At 30.7% G+C, this 15,693-nt stretch overlaps 1 protein-coding gene across 2 annotated transcripts in view; it reads left to right on the top strand.

The window, feature by feature from the left end:
- Ac3 (Adenylate cyclase 3) overlaps positions 1-15,693 on the top strand; it is a 402,870-nt gene that overhangs the window by 187,934 nt on the left and 199,243 nt on the right. For both annotated transcript variants that reach the window (XM_085955369.1, XM_085955370.1), the window contains exon 4: positions 4,713-4,828. In XM_085955369.1, coding sequence (XP_085811495.1) covers positions 4,713-4,828 — 116 coding nt within the window. The remainder of the gene's footprint in view (positions 1-4,712; positions 4,829-15,693) is intronic.

Here is a 15,693-nt window from a genome sequence, read left to right as displayed (position 1 = left end):
TTAGGCAGGGTTTATTTGAAATAAAAAAACTAACCAGCACCATCTGTAAGTTGTCATCTTAGTTCAATAAAAACAAATAAGTTTGACTGACAAAGTTTTGTGTGCACTATGTATATCGAATCTTAATAGCCTATCTCCACTGCTATGTCCCAAATCCATGAGTACGTTAATACTTTTGCAAAAATAAAACATGAAGAATACCCCATACACACCAGAATTTTTATTAATAAATAAATACTTTCACTGGTGTTTGCAAGCTAAGAATAATTTAGTATTTTTAACATGTAACAAAAGGCATTCGAAAATAATAATCATTTGATTCAATTTATATATAGAAAGATATGTCTACTTCTATTATATAATAATATATTATAAGGGATGAATTGAAAAATTTGGTATTTTAGAGTTGAAATAAAAACCTTTTAAAATTTATGTCTCTGAAAATTTAAGCATTTTCACAAATATAAATAAAAGACATGTGCTGAATATAGCCTCGCAATGGTAGCCTTTCATTGTTTTAATCAAATTTTCAAGTCCTCTAACCCCAAACAGCACTGACTTCAATTATATTCAAATTGTCTAGACGAAAATGCTAGAAAATTGAGAATATTCAAGCCTCGGTTTTATACTCGACGAAAAGCAATTTTCCCCATCACATTTCGGCGCTTGAGAAATCGATATTGCTTCATGACATGGTTTCTTACTTATCTATAGCTTGGCGTCGAAATACTTAAGGATCGTGATTGTTTTTCCAGCTACTCAGTTTCACGTTTAAAATATTTGACATTAAGGTATATTAATTTCATTCATGAATGCGTTCAATTCTATACACAAATATCTTTTAATATTTATATATAAGTTTTATCTTTGTAATACAATATTGGAAGCAATTTTTCATTAGGTACCTGTAGAGTGTAGCAGTGGCAAAGACTCCAAACATACTAGGCGATTATTTAAAGCTTAACCTTTAAGAAAAATATTTTTTAATGCATAATTGACATATTTATATAATCACTTGATTATTTCATATTCTACAAAAATTTATGGAATATATGAAATATATAGGAATGTATTAAATACAGATTACAAAACAATCTGTAAAAGTTTAAAAAAATACACCACGTTTGACGTTTGTCGGACTTCACGTCACGTAACCTCAGTCAATCTATCGAATTGTATGAAATATGGTAGGCTCATATCGCAAAGCCTAAAACCTGCGCGCATAATATTGTTATCATGACTGTACTCTTTCCAAAATAAGTAATGATTAGATATTTAAAAAAAATAATTTATTTTGCGTGTAATCGCATATTAATAAATAAAGATTGTTTTAAAAATAAAAAGAAATTTAATGTATAAATATTATGAAAAATATATAATTTAATAAACTCATCACTCAATTTTACGTCGTCCGTGAGTTTTTGAAGTTTCATTGAATTAGTATGTCGTTGTCATTCGTGTTTACCTATTCATAAGTAGTAATATCGTATTATCTTCTTATTTCTTTAGAAGTATGCTCTTTTTTTCAGATCTCCACAGCCTACCTCTTTCCAAAAGTCAATCTTCGTTACTGAAGTATAGACTATGTATAATATACTTGATGTTATTCTCTTTTTCATTATATTTAAATTGTATTATGTCATTACTGATACGATTATGTTGCCATTACCGAATTTGCCACAAAACTAAAAACATTTTCGAGCCCCAGGTGTCAGAAAAAATAATTTAAAAATCTAGAGGCAGACAGCTGCTTCCGAGAGAATGAATATGCGCGGTTCAAAAGCCTGACAAAAGTGGGCAGCTGCTTTCAATAAAAGATACTTATATTTAAATGAATTAATCAAAAATATGCTACTGGAAAAAATATTAAATGTTATTAAATACAAAAATAATCGTTAAATTTGCACGCATTGGTCAAAAAATATTTAACATTTTGTAAGTAGTTTTTTTGACCTCTTGACATATAATAGCTCAAAGCATCTTTAGTCTACTCTCACATCTAAACTCGCCTCGTGTGCCGTACAGCCACAAATTAAACCTTCCAAGAACGTTGATCCGGTGTTGCATATGAAGACCGCGCAGATCTACCTAGTGACAGTCGCACGTAACCTTCGAAATTTTGATGTAGCGATCGGCGAGCCGGTATAGGATTGACCAATTCGTAGGCGTTTGTATGCGTTCCGACGTCTTCGACTCGCAGCCCAAGAAATATGCAACTTGTCGATTGCAACAGCAGATGTTTTTTTTTCAAGCAGAACAGTTGCATTCGATCAATCTGCGGAGCTGCATTTGGCAACGTGTGTTTCGTGATCAACGATGACGTCACATCTACGTATTCGTCAAGTTGCAGGCGAGACGAGTTTTGATGTGAGAGCCGGCTAAAGCGTAGATTCAGCCCTGTTTTTTGTTTTAATTACAAAAATTGCAGACTCGATAACCTACGTGCATTGTTATTAGTAGTCGTCCACCTTCAATAGCAATTACAGGTATAAAATTGTTTTATTTGACGTAATATACGTTCTATTGCAAGTGTTAAAAATATACTTACTCACTTAATCTAGCACCACAGTACAGACCATTCAGGTCCATGGCAGATGCTACAACTGTTTTCTGATATATCCATGCTGATGTCTTTCTCTCTCCTGTCGTTGACACACTGCCACTCACCTGAGGTTGTCTGTTAATCTCCTCCAGGGTGGCCCAGGGATTAAGTGTATACTGGGGTTCCTTCATAAAAAAAAAGTTGCTGATTGTATTTATTAGTATATTATTTTTGTTTTGTATTATTATTCTATGTTAAAATAATTAATACAGATAGGAAACTATCATTCCGAGAAAGGAACAATCCAATTTGACATCATTGACATCATCATCAGTGGCAAATACTACCACTTTCGAAGAAACTGTCACCCCAATCAATGAGTTAGGTTGGGCTAAAATGTTTCTATTTCGATAACGACTTAGCAAAAGTTTAATCCTTAATTGATTTTCAGCAACAAACTGTATTATTATTTATATTTTTTGTGTGAATGACATTATATTTAAAAAGTTGTAGTACTCCACAGTGCACAAAGTGTGCTGACAAAATAGTTTTTATTCACATGTGCCATTGTTATTATATAATAGTATTAAATATGCCCAATTAGAAAGAAATAATATTTGCCAGTGTGAATTTAAGGGTTAAAAAAAATTACGTCTTGCCGTCGAGTCTACTCGTGTTGTTTGGGTATCAAAATACATACCTACTTATGTTGTATCAAAATTATTTTTAAATTTGGTAGGTAGGTATCGCAACATTACCAAAACTATTCTTGCAATGCAAAATTCAATCGTACAATGTGTACACTGGTAAAATATTTTGAGCACGTACTTCAATATTGAAATGATTTTGCAAACACCACTTCAGTTGGTTACAGATTGCCAGATTTTCTTTGAAATAAAACCCTAAAAGAAATAAAAGATTTTCAATTTGCTCTTCATCGAAAACTATTTGTCGAACATAGAACATAATATATAAGTGAGAGTTACATTTTTGATAAAAACGATAATGATGCTATTTGATAGCCTTTTATTTTTGCAACGCCAGTGAAATAAAATTCGATGTCTAATGGATAAAATAATGTTTTTTTTTTATTATGTTGTGATTTTAAGAACCAAAACCAAAAAACTAAATTCTAGTGTAAAATAAATTACAAAGGTTTGTCGTTTATTTAACCACAATAATGTTTCAGTAAAGTTTAAGGTAGGGTTGCTTTGTTCAATAGGCCAAGAAGGCAAAGTGTTTAGTTAGGGTCTATGAACTTTAAGGGACTTCATTTGAAGTAAAAACGTTTTTTTTTAAATTCAGAATAGATATTCATTATCGAAAAAATAGCACACAATTTAAGTCTCACTATTGCAATTTGTAGATACTCACATGAATACGATAAAATTGGCATAATGACAACGAAAAAATGAAGATATAAAAGTGCATAGGAATTACGAAGGTATTGAAATGGCTCTGGATAGAGGTTCTCCAAATATTTCAAGGGTTCTTCCAATCAGAAAAGTTTGGGAAGACACAAACCATCCAAGTGGACATTAAACAGATTGACTTCAAACTTGAACGTGCTATTGTAAATAAAAATAATATTATGTACCTATTTTTAAGATTCTGTAAAATATACTGACTTATTCTCAAAAGAAAAATTATTACTATGAAGGCAAAAATATTTATATTTCTTTTCTTAAGTTTTTTATTAGGTCAATTACCATTTTTGCATTCAAAAGGAGCATCTCAATCAATATGAAAAGATTAACAGACCTTTTTTACGACTGATTGTTGTTAGCCATTCATCCAACCCAGTGGATTCATGCTATCGGTTAAACAAACATTGAACAAATTAGAAAGTGGTGTTTGCATAAACGTGGGATTCGAACCTGCACCCGAGGCTTCAGTGGCACTATGGCTCAACCATGAGGTGTTGGATTAGCCACTAATCATTAGTGCTACATATAATGTAAATTACAGTGACTTTTAATCTTCTCTGATCGTTATTAGTTAATTATGTATACATATAAATAACGATCTGCCAAATATATTGTATTATTTTAATTAAACTAATATATTATCACCAAAAAATATTTCCCATTAAAATCACCGAGTATGTTCATGTATGAAGGTAATTTTAAAACAATGTTTTATTAACATTTTTTTTTAAATTTTTTTACAGGAAAGATTGCTTCTTTCTGTACTACCAGAGCACGTAGCTGTCAGGATGCGTCAAGATCTTGGATCGACTGACACACAATTCAAGAAAATCTACATGTCAAGGCACGAGAATGTCAGGTATGCAAATAAATTAATTCTATGTTGATGCGAGTGTATCTTAGTCTGTTTTAATTTATTGTGTTTGTTTCGAGTGGCTGGAAGAATTATTACTGTCGCTTGTAAGTCTTCTTATTTGAGAGATAATTTATATTATAGTATTGCTTGATGTTTTAATGTTTCTTTGATATTTAATTATCAAACGTTCAGACATTTGTAAAAAGAAATATCAAACAAAATTTTGGCAGAAAATATTGAAGAAATAAAACGGTTTTTGGCTACTTCTATATAACAATAATATTAAAAAAAATCTATGAAGATATATTTTTATGATTAATTTTCTTTCTTTCGACCATGTCCGATCCTAATAGGATCATAATATGGACCTCCACAAAGTGGAGGTTTGTAATAACAGATTTTGTTGTTTGTCAGCCACTTGATCAACCTATTAGGTCCATACGCTGACTCAAACAATATGTGTACTTGCCAGACCCAGGATACGAACCTTGGACCAACGACGCTATAGGCCAACTCTTAAGCCGTGAGATTAATTTAAAGTAAGATTATTAAGATGGTAATTGTTATAATTGAATGCCGTATTTCGAAAACGTTACAAGTCACTATTGTGTTTTAGTCAAAGTTGTGAAAAAAATCCTATATAAAAATAAATAGTGAAAAGTTTTTGTAAAATATATTATTTTATAGTTAACTGTTGTCTACAAAAAACTACAAAAACTACAAAAACAATTCCTTATAATGATGTATTTAGATAATATGAAGATTTTTGCAACTTATGTTACTCTTTTTTAAAATGTGACATTCAAATTCAAATTTATTTATTTTTTACATACCGTGAACATTACAACTATTTACTAAACTATTTTCCATCCAGTTGGCTTCAACATAGTGGAATATTCAGAGATTAACGTAGATCTTGTCAAATTTTACAGTCGTATTGTATTAGACAGATATATCGGTCCATAGGCTATCTCCTCAGCTTGCAAGCTTGCAAGCTTGCAGCCTGGTAGATATTTAATTGAGTGTGGCCTTTTGAATGAGTGCACATTTTGCAGTATAAGTCCAGAATTATTTTGTCGTTTATAATTTTTTAATATTAAAGTTAAATAAATATCCAATTTATTTCCTACAAAAATAGTCATACAAAGTAAACAATATCAATTTTACGCAAAACTATTAAAAATAAATCGAATTATACGTTAAAAATAAAATTAATACTCCTATTTATTATGTAGTCCTCCCCAAATCTAATTAATTATAATATATATATATATATAATTATTAAAAGGCCTTTTTTTCGTTTGTTTAATCAAAAATTTAATAGATAATAATATTACAAAAATCTATGCCTATACTCGAAAAAAAACATAAAAATGCTTTTAATGAAAAACTACAATTAGTTTGGATTTACGAAATCAAACATTATTATTTTACTGCATATTATTGTGATATGTTATATTCATATATTTTCTTCGATGGACGATAACCGATCATTTCGCCATTATAGGATGGCTATTATAAAGTAGCTTAATACATAAATACCAACAAGGACTATTTGCATCACTTATATGTATCAAATTTCTTAGATATATAATATAATATATACACAAATAAATAAAATAGCGAATCGAGATAATAAAATACACTAGTATACGGCTTATTTTGATAGCTGAATATAACGATTGTTTAAATAACATCCTTCTATAAAATCTTTACTACTCACCCATAAAATTAAGGTTATTTGTATAATAAATGCTCTTTTACGTGAAATTATAGGGTATATTTAAAAGTAATGAGTAAATTATTGAGATGCGTATGTTTATATCGGTAATTAAAAACACTATCGCTAATTGCAATTTCGTCGTTGAAACTAGAAAATTGTGTAACTCCGTTTTAATCGAAAATTGACTTTGAATGCCATCTAGTGGCCGTTGATAATATCTATCCGTCTTGCAAATTTTGTAATTCCAGAAAAATTGTATCATTGTTAAATCATGGATGATTTCACTCCAAAACCATACATTTGTATAGGAAACCATAATGTTTTTTGTCTCTCCTGTAAAGTAGTGTTTTTGGAGTTACACAATTTTCTAGTTTCAACGACGATTTGGTTCTAGATATCAAAAAGAGTAAGTAGTTGACAGGATTGGGTACACTATACATCTTTTCTAAACCTTTATATTTATTTATTAAAATGCTGAATATATTATTATAGAAGACTTTAGAATTTTTTTTTTTTATTGAAATTATATAATATCGAAAATAATTAAAGAAATACATATTAAAAAGGTCCTTCACCGATTCACCGCGGAGCATTTAATTACTTTTTAATTACCACATTTAAATAACATGATAATTATATCTAATACTACCCTAATCAGGAAACAACAGCTGTGGCGTTCACGCTGTAAGGATCAAACAAATTTTGGATAGAGTGTGGCATGAACGACTACTCTTAACTGAGCTATAAATTGATAAAATGAGTTAAGCAAGTGGACTAAATAAGTTGGTTGTGATTTTTATAGTGGATTGTAATTGATTTTGATGAATGATTGTGATGGTGGATGTGGATGCTGGCGGGGGGGGGGGGTTATGTTAGGATGCCAGGCACTAACCTTATTGCTGTAGAGGCTGCCTCTGTGGTCTGGATCCGCGGTATTATTTGTTGGGTTACCCGGTGCGTGGCACTTGACGGTACACTTCTGATAAATGCTATAATAAATGAGGTTGATGAATGACAAGAGCCGGTATCACAGCTTGCCAGGTGTTTAGAATTATCGCTTGGATGACGGTCATACTATATCAAGTTGACCCGGTCGTGCTCAACGAATAACTTTTGAATCAATCTATATGCTTGGAATTACTCGCTAAATGACGCTACAGTTGTAACACGCCTACGCGCGCCCGATGTCTTAAGGTAACTTGAGGTAACTAAATGTTATTTATTGTGACTGCTTGTCACCTGATCTTGCGACAATACTGAGTATTTGAGGTAGGAGGGATGAAAGCGACCATAATTGGCCCAACCATAAATGAAGATGCTTTTTGAAGGCAAAATCATAACCTCAGTTTCCTTCTAATTCAAAGTTGATGTTTATTGTAATTTGTAATTTATTATTTATTTTAGAGCACTTTGTTGTTTGAATTGTAAGTCATTTATATTTTAAAGCATATTATGAAAAGTTGTAATCAAAAGGAATTATTGAAACCTTGTTGGTTTCTGGTAAAGTGAAATTAAAAAATAATAAAGCCACAAAAATATCGTTGAATAATAAAGCCAATATTTGATGAAAATAATATTAATTGAAAGCCTGAAAATCCATTTTGTGCAAAAAAAAGTCAAGAAAAAATGAATTAAAACAACAAACAAAAAAATCAGATACGCAGTAAAATTATATTACCAATGTGGGCGCCTATTTGTGTACATACTTACACGTGTTTCGGGCATTGGTTATAGGTATAATAATAATTAATGGATAGCTCCCGACGTACCAGAGTTCTATTCCCAGTGGTATTCGGTTGGTTTTGTGGTCAAATTACCTGTGTTACGTAATATAGCTGCGGTGTAAAACCTCACGTCTGCACGTTATGGCATAGTAAAATAATAATATATTACACACGTAGCTTATGTTGTATAAAAAAGTATAAATAATATATTATATTTTAAAAGCTATCGCGCTGTGCACTGTGATGTTTTCTGATTGAGATTTAAAATACGCAAAAAATCTAATTGCTATTCCGAGAAACAAGAAGAAAAAAAATGAAGACACTGATGTTTACTTTATGTTAGAATCTGTGGCATGAACTTTGATATGTGTCCTTCCTATATTTTCCTAAATCGAATCAATGTTCAATCAAAGTTATACCGAAAATATATTTTATTGAACAATTAAATGAATGTGCAACCGAATAGTCTGACAATGTGCATTAACCATTATTAGCAAGAAATGTATAGTATATAGTTTATACAACATTTTTGTATAAAGAGGTTTTAAATTCTCCTTTGTTCTATATGATATATCTTTAAAAACCATTCTTACAATAAAACCAACTAGCACATCAAACCTAATGCGTATCCAAAAATGTATACTTATATAGTTGGCCTTATCACAGTTTACCATGAGATGTTGTTTTGGAAACTGATAACTGAGGTCAAATTCATGTTTAAATAAATCACTTAAAATTAAGTAATAAAAACCACCGAAATACAAGAAAAATACTGAAGAAAATAATATTTAAGTAAGTAAATTAAAAATACAATCACATCGTATATATGCTTATATAAATTTCCTAATGTTTCCAATGCAATTTAGATATGAACATGAACTCCATGAACATTTTTGACTTCAATGATATACGGCCATCTCTTTCCGATATGACGCTAACGGTGAAGTGTGATACGTAAAATTTATATGTTACCATCAAAACGAGATAAATATATTTACTAGAAAGTTCATGGATCGTACAGAATTGGAATCCTAACATATTATATACTTCAAATTCTTAGTTTTCTACTTATTAAGGGTACTTCGACCGCTAAGCTGAAATTATTTGAGGCTCTAGAAATTTCTTAAAGCCTTCTAGGCATAAAATTATATATATCATGCGTATTAATTTGATTCTGACTTGAGAAATTGTTCTTATGTAGTTGAATAGTAGGTACTCGTTTGATAGGATTTTACCTTTCGCTTACTTGGTTATCTTTCTTCTGTTAGATAGGTATATTCAGACTTCTTAGTGTTCCTTACCTCCCACTAATATAACCTGCGGTAGATCCTGGAAAACTTAACTTTCAAAGCTCTCTAGCATAGAGGCTGAGCTTTTATCTTGAAAAGCTCCGATGCGCGAAGACATGTGCTCATGATTCATTCAAGACGAGTACACTTTAATAAAGTACGTGTATATTTTATTTAGACCTTTGAAATTATTCAAAAATATAATAAAAGTCAGGATGAAGGAAGCGTAAGTATAATTTGTTGTAAAATCAAGACACACCGTTTATATTATTCTTTAATGTTATTATAATTGTTGACATTTTTATATCAGTAGGGATTGCGGCATTAATATCGGTAATCGTAAAATAGTATGAAAAAAAGTGTCACCAATAAATAAATTAGGTAGGTAATTACCTACAGGTAAAAAACTGCGTCTTTCGGGATTCGCGCCCACGCACATCGACCACATTGCTATATGCATCTTATCTAATTGCGACAAATTTTAACTCTGTGTAATTTACGTATATTATTTAGTATACGTGTCGCTACATTTCTAAATCAGCCAAGTCCACCTTTAGGTATTTTTGACTTTTTTGTGAATTGCTGAAGAACTACTGCTTTCTAACATTTCTGCATTATCAAAATGTGGAATTTATTAATTTAAAATATTCTATACTCTTCTATACACAAAATTTGAATTCAATACTGGTGAATACTAAAGATAGATTAGATAAACTTAACCAAAGTGGAATTTATCTATTGAGTTGTTACTCTTGTGATGCCAAATATGTTGGACAAACGGGACGTTCTTTTAATACTAGGATTAAAGAACATTTAGCCTGTGCCAAAAATGGTAATGAATCTTCATCTTTTGGAAATCATTTAAGTTTAAATAATCACTCTTTTAATATCAATAAAAATTTTAAAATCCTGCATTTGAATGAGAAATCTATAAAATTGGATAAACAGGAAATCCTAGAAATTATTAGGTATAAATTTTTGCCCAATTCTAATTTGTTAAATGATCAATTATATTTTGTGTCTTCTCCATTATTATACCCTATTTAATATTTGGGATTGTTATACGAGGTAAGGTAAGGTTAGGTTATGTAATGTTTAGGTTAGGTTAGTTTAGGTTAGGTAAGGTCACGTTAGGCACGATTAGGTTAGGTTAGGTTAGGTAATGTTAGGTTAGGTCTAGTTTAGGTTAGGTTGTGTTAGGTTAGGTAAGGTAAGTAACATAACTTTATATATTGTACATTATTTATTATTTTAATTTTGACTCATATTTTGGTTGTATTTGTTTTTGTATTCGATCTCATTTCAATTGATAATATTGTTTATTTTATTATTTTTTATAAATTTTTATTGTAAATTTTGACTACTCATAATTATTTGTTGATATTAATGTTATTGTAAGCGTAGATTGTTTCATATTTTGTGGTTTGTTAATATTTAAAATAATTAGTTTAATGCCCCTGACGTAGTATGAAATATTAATGTCCAACCTCATAAGTTTTAAATTAATCGGTTATTGGGAAGGTATTATTGGACGGATAATTATTTATGTACCTATTGTTATATTATTTCTATCGCTTCGAATTTTGTTTGATAAATATTGTTTTAAAAAAATGTATTCAGTTGAAAATGTCCCTCTGAGGCGGACGAAACCGGTCCTAATCTCTTGATTAAAAGTGGAATAAGTACTACATAAAAATTGCGTTTTATTAAATAAAAACAACAATTTCACTCTCGTGACTGTGTATCTGAAAAAACAAAAAGCTGTTTTTCTCCTATTCATCTATTATGGACTTGGCTGATTTTGAAATCTAGCGACACAATTACGTAAAAATTGGCGGCTCTCATAGTGCAGTGCGTAAAGCGCTGGCGTTCAATCCGGGACTTCTGGGCTCGATTCTCGGCGAGGACACAATATAAATTTACGTGATTTTATCAAAGCCTGGATGTTTTTGATTGTTCAAAATTACCAACAACCACGCTTACCAATAAATAGGCTTGGTGAGTTATTCCATCGTGAAGAGATCTTGACTCCTAATATCTGTCTTCCATTAAAATGTGATCTTAAGGCCTCAAATTTAGTAAGACTATCATATTCTTTTTATTTTCTTATTTTACGTGGATGAAGATGTGGGCGATCGCAAGTAATGCTAGTACAAAGCTTATGAAACTTTTATTTTTTGATATTATACGGTGATTTGACGTAACGTTTGTGTTTCGGAAACTAATTTCTTTCGTTGTATATTTAATCAGTAAATACATAATTTATGAGTATTTTCGTTTACCCTGTTCTAAAATGGCTACACAGTGTTTTACTTATTTTGTACATTGTGTAAACAGTAAATCGCCGTAGACTTTCTACCTTGAGATATTGTTTTAGGACGAAAATTCAATAAACGACCACGAAGCATGCTAATTTGTGTAGTTCAAACCTGATAAAGCGAGGAGAGGAAGAAGGGGGACCCTGTTGGTCGTTAGTCTGTAGTGTACGCCCACAGAGGCCCCAAATATATTAGACGACTATAATATAAAAGAAAAAGCATTGCCGTATCAATTTTGCTTAGGAACTTTTAACGTTATTGAACATACATAATTCTGAAAACTCTCATGAGAAAATATAGCCAATAGAAAAGAACAGGTATCGATCTGCTTCATTCATCTCTAGTGCTAAGCGTGGTTATCTAGTTGTCAAATGCGATACATACCTGAAGTGAACTAATCGTTTGGCATTGCTCATTGGGTCGAGCGAGTAATCGTATCTTGTTAATTTATTTCCGTGTACTGTTTGAAGTATTATCTTTTATTGTTGATCAATCTCTGTGAACTCTGAATAAATATTAAAACCAGAGGTGTTTATATTTTATAATAAACAATCTTATAATGTGTATTTTGATCCACAGTATGGACCAAATAGATTAACTCATTCGCTGCTGACTAGATAATGTTTTTTTAATTGCCACCTTTAAAATGCACGTTAATTACATCGATAGGCCGCCTGGTCATTACGTGCTATGTGCGTCTTCAGCGTCCAAAGTATTAATAAATATTTTAAGAAACTTCTTCGTGAGGAGGCCAAGATTTATAACGGATTGTGGAACCATAAGAATGTTTTAAAAGAGTATTTTTTTTTTGATAAGTTACCTAAAGTTACTTTTAAATTATAATTTAATACTCATAAAATATGTCAGATTTAATGAATTAAGAGAGTTTTGAGTTTCATTAAAATTAAATTCCATTACTAATTAATATATCTTTTATACTCAGTTTCCAATGTTTGATTAAGTTAATTAAATAATTCTGTCTTGTTCATTACTCTCTTTCTTAAATTAATACTTTCAAGTAGATTAAAAACTTTAAGGACGTCTCTGATTAGTAGGAAGTACCCTTGAAACTATTTCGGCAACTACCCTTCCCCAAACAACTTACTGGACAAATTTTTCTTTGGTATCTATCTCCCGAGGACATGTTTGAAATGTGTGCGGTAAGCCTACCTCCAATAAATTTAAACAGTGATGCGGAACTTTGTTTCACCGTTCGTATATTTCAATGTTTTGTTAACTTGTTGTTTCAAAAGTTACAATGATAAAGTGAAATAAATACAGTGTTATTTTGGCAAGTATGTATCATTTTAATTTATTGTATTTTTTTAAAAAAACAGTTCGTTGATAATATTTCATATTATTTTACGTAGGCAGTTGACGTATAATTTATCGTCCTCGTGATTTTTAGAGTTTTTGAGTAAATACTATCACTACACCGTACTTGGTAGTGTTTACACCTTTTATTTGATTTATATATCTATTTATATCAATAAACACCATTGAAATGTCTGTGATTTCGAAATACTTGAATTTTGATTGAATTTACAACTACTTTCATGATACCTATGCTGAAAGTTTATTGCTTCTCAGTCTGTTTTATTATTCCGTAATAACTCAACAACTACTGAACCAATATTAATTAAAATTGCACAGATTATAAGCTTCATTGCTGCTAACAATTTACTAAACTTTTTTTTCGATATCTCAAAAGAAACTTTTCGAATAAAATGAATATTCCTACAATCCCACTACTTTCTATGACAGCAGCGGTTAAATAGTTAGGTCAGCACATCTATTCTATACACACGACTGCTATTGACCGCTATCAGCGGCTATCAAGGGTAGTTTTTCATATTTTTGTATTGAAATATTATAATTTTTACGATAAGTTAGTTGTAATTGTTACAATAAGTGGCATGCTTTAACAGCACCTCTTTTGTCTATGTTAAATTTTAGAGCGAGATAGATAGTTTTGACTGTTTAGATAGCTAACTTATTGTAACAATTATAATACCTCAATACAAATATAATATGATAATATACCCTCGATAACCGCCGATAGCAGTTTTTTTGTATCGAATAGATGCGCGACTAGAGGGGTTGTCGATTGATCATGTTTAGCCAAGACTCCAGTCAACTATTAAAGACGCTAGTTAGATTTTATAAACTATTTAAATATGGAACGGTATGGTAAACGGGCGCTTTCCCAGATCCAACCATCCATCAATCAAAAATACTGATACTTGAATAAATTATATTATTCATATCAAATGCATGTACGTATTCCATGCTGATGCCGTCTCAGGCGATCTCTGATCATATAATAATAGCGTTGTCATAATATGTCGTCGGTAGTCGGAACAAAAAGTGCACTCCGAGATTTAGAAATATGTGTATTCGCTAGATTTCAAAATCAGCCAAGTCCATAATAGATGAATAGGAGAAAAACAGCATTTTGTTTTCTCAAGTACACATTCATAAGGGTGAAAGTTTATATTATTTCGAATATAGAATATTTAAAATAATTAAATTACACATTTCGATAATGCAGAAATGTGAGAAAGCTGTAGTTTTTCAGCAATTCACAAAAAAGTCAAAAATACCTAAAGGTGTACTTGGCTGATTTTGAAATCTAGCGACACATATAAGAAAAGTTCATTTATCCGGTTTCGAACATTTAATGGAAAACACAAAATTAAAAAATAATTAAAATGCGCAGTTTCCAAAAATATGACTTCACAATATATAAATTAGAAACACACAAAAATGAAACTTTGGTGTTGTAAAAAATGAGACAAGATTCGAAAACAAAGAACTCAAGACATAGTGAAATTAGTTTTATATTAAGGGCCGGTCTATAGTGTCGAGGTTCCCAGGCTTGAATCCTGGGTCTGGCAAGTACACAAATTGTTTTTAAATTTGTGTATGAGTCAGAGTATGGACCTCATAGGCTGAGCAAGTGGCTGACATCCATTTCTCGTAAAAAAAAAGTTTCTTAATACAAACCTCCACTCTGTGGAGGCCCATATGATCCTATTAGAATCGGACATGATCAAAAGAATGAATTTAATAGCATTGAAAATAGACAATTCATACAATAAGAAAATTAGTATTGGCTTTAAATGAATACCTATGTTGTAAAGGAAGAAAATGTTGGTGTCGAGTAAATAGTTTCCAGTGGCGCCATAATAAAAATAATAACCCTATAAAAATGAATGGTCATGAACATTATTCTTTTAACGTAATAATTATTTATTTTCTATGGCATATAATATATTTCGCAGGTGGAAAGAAAAGTCTGGAAAAAATACTAGGGGTTGCAATCTCAATCCGGGGATTTCGGGATTGGTATTACTGTAATCCCGGGATCACGGAATTGAGAGTTTGTTTCAATGAGTTTAGACTATAACAAAATGGAGAAAGATTTAAGATCAAATCCATGTCTAACTAAAATACTTAAAAATACGAAATAAAAACTTCTGCAATACAAAAGAAAGACAAAAGAAAATAATTAGGTAAATAAATTAGAAATACATTCATATCGTATGTATAAAATCCTAGAAGGTTCTCGTAAGTATTAAGTCATACCTATTAACTATATAATAATACTAATAATATATGTTCTTATTGAAAAGCATACAATTAGAACATTACTGTGTTGTAACGCTTCATGAACAATGCGTAATTTTTTTATCTCAATGCTATACGGCTCACTTTTTCCGGTAAAACTGCCTACAGTGAACTGTGACATGGTGAAATTTAATACATGTAACCAGAAAAAAAATAAACATCTCTATAAAATGTTTCGTTTTAA

Source organism: Rhyacophila brunnea, unplaced genomic scaffold (assembly GCF_057557595.1).
Source record: "Rhyacophila brunnea isolate RB1 unplaced genomic scaffold, BYU_Rbru_1.0 scaffold_5, whole genome shotgun sequence".
Lineage (NCBI taxonomy): Eukaryota > Metazoa > Arthropoda > Insecta > Trichoptera > Rhyacophilidae > Rhyacophila > Rhyacophila brunnea.
Note: the sequence above shows the minus strand (reverse complement) of the source record. Positions and strands in the feature narration are given on the sequence as shown.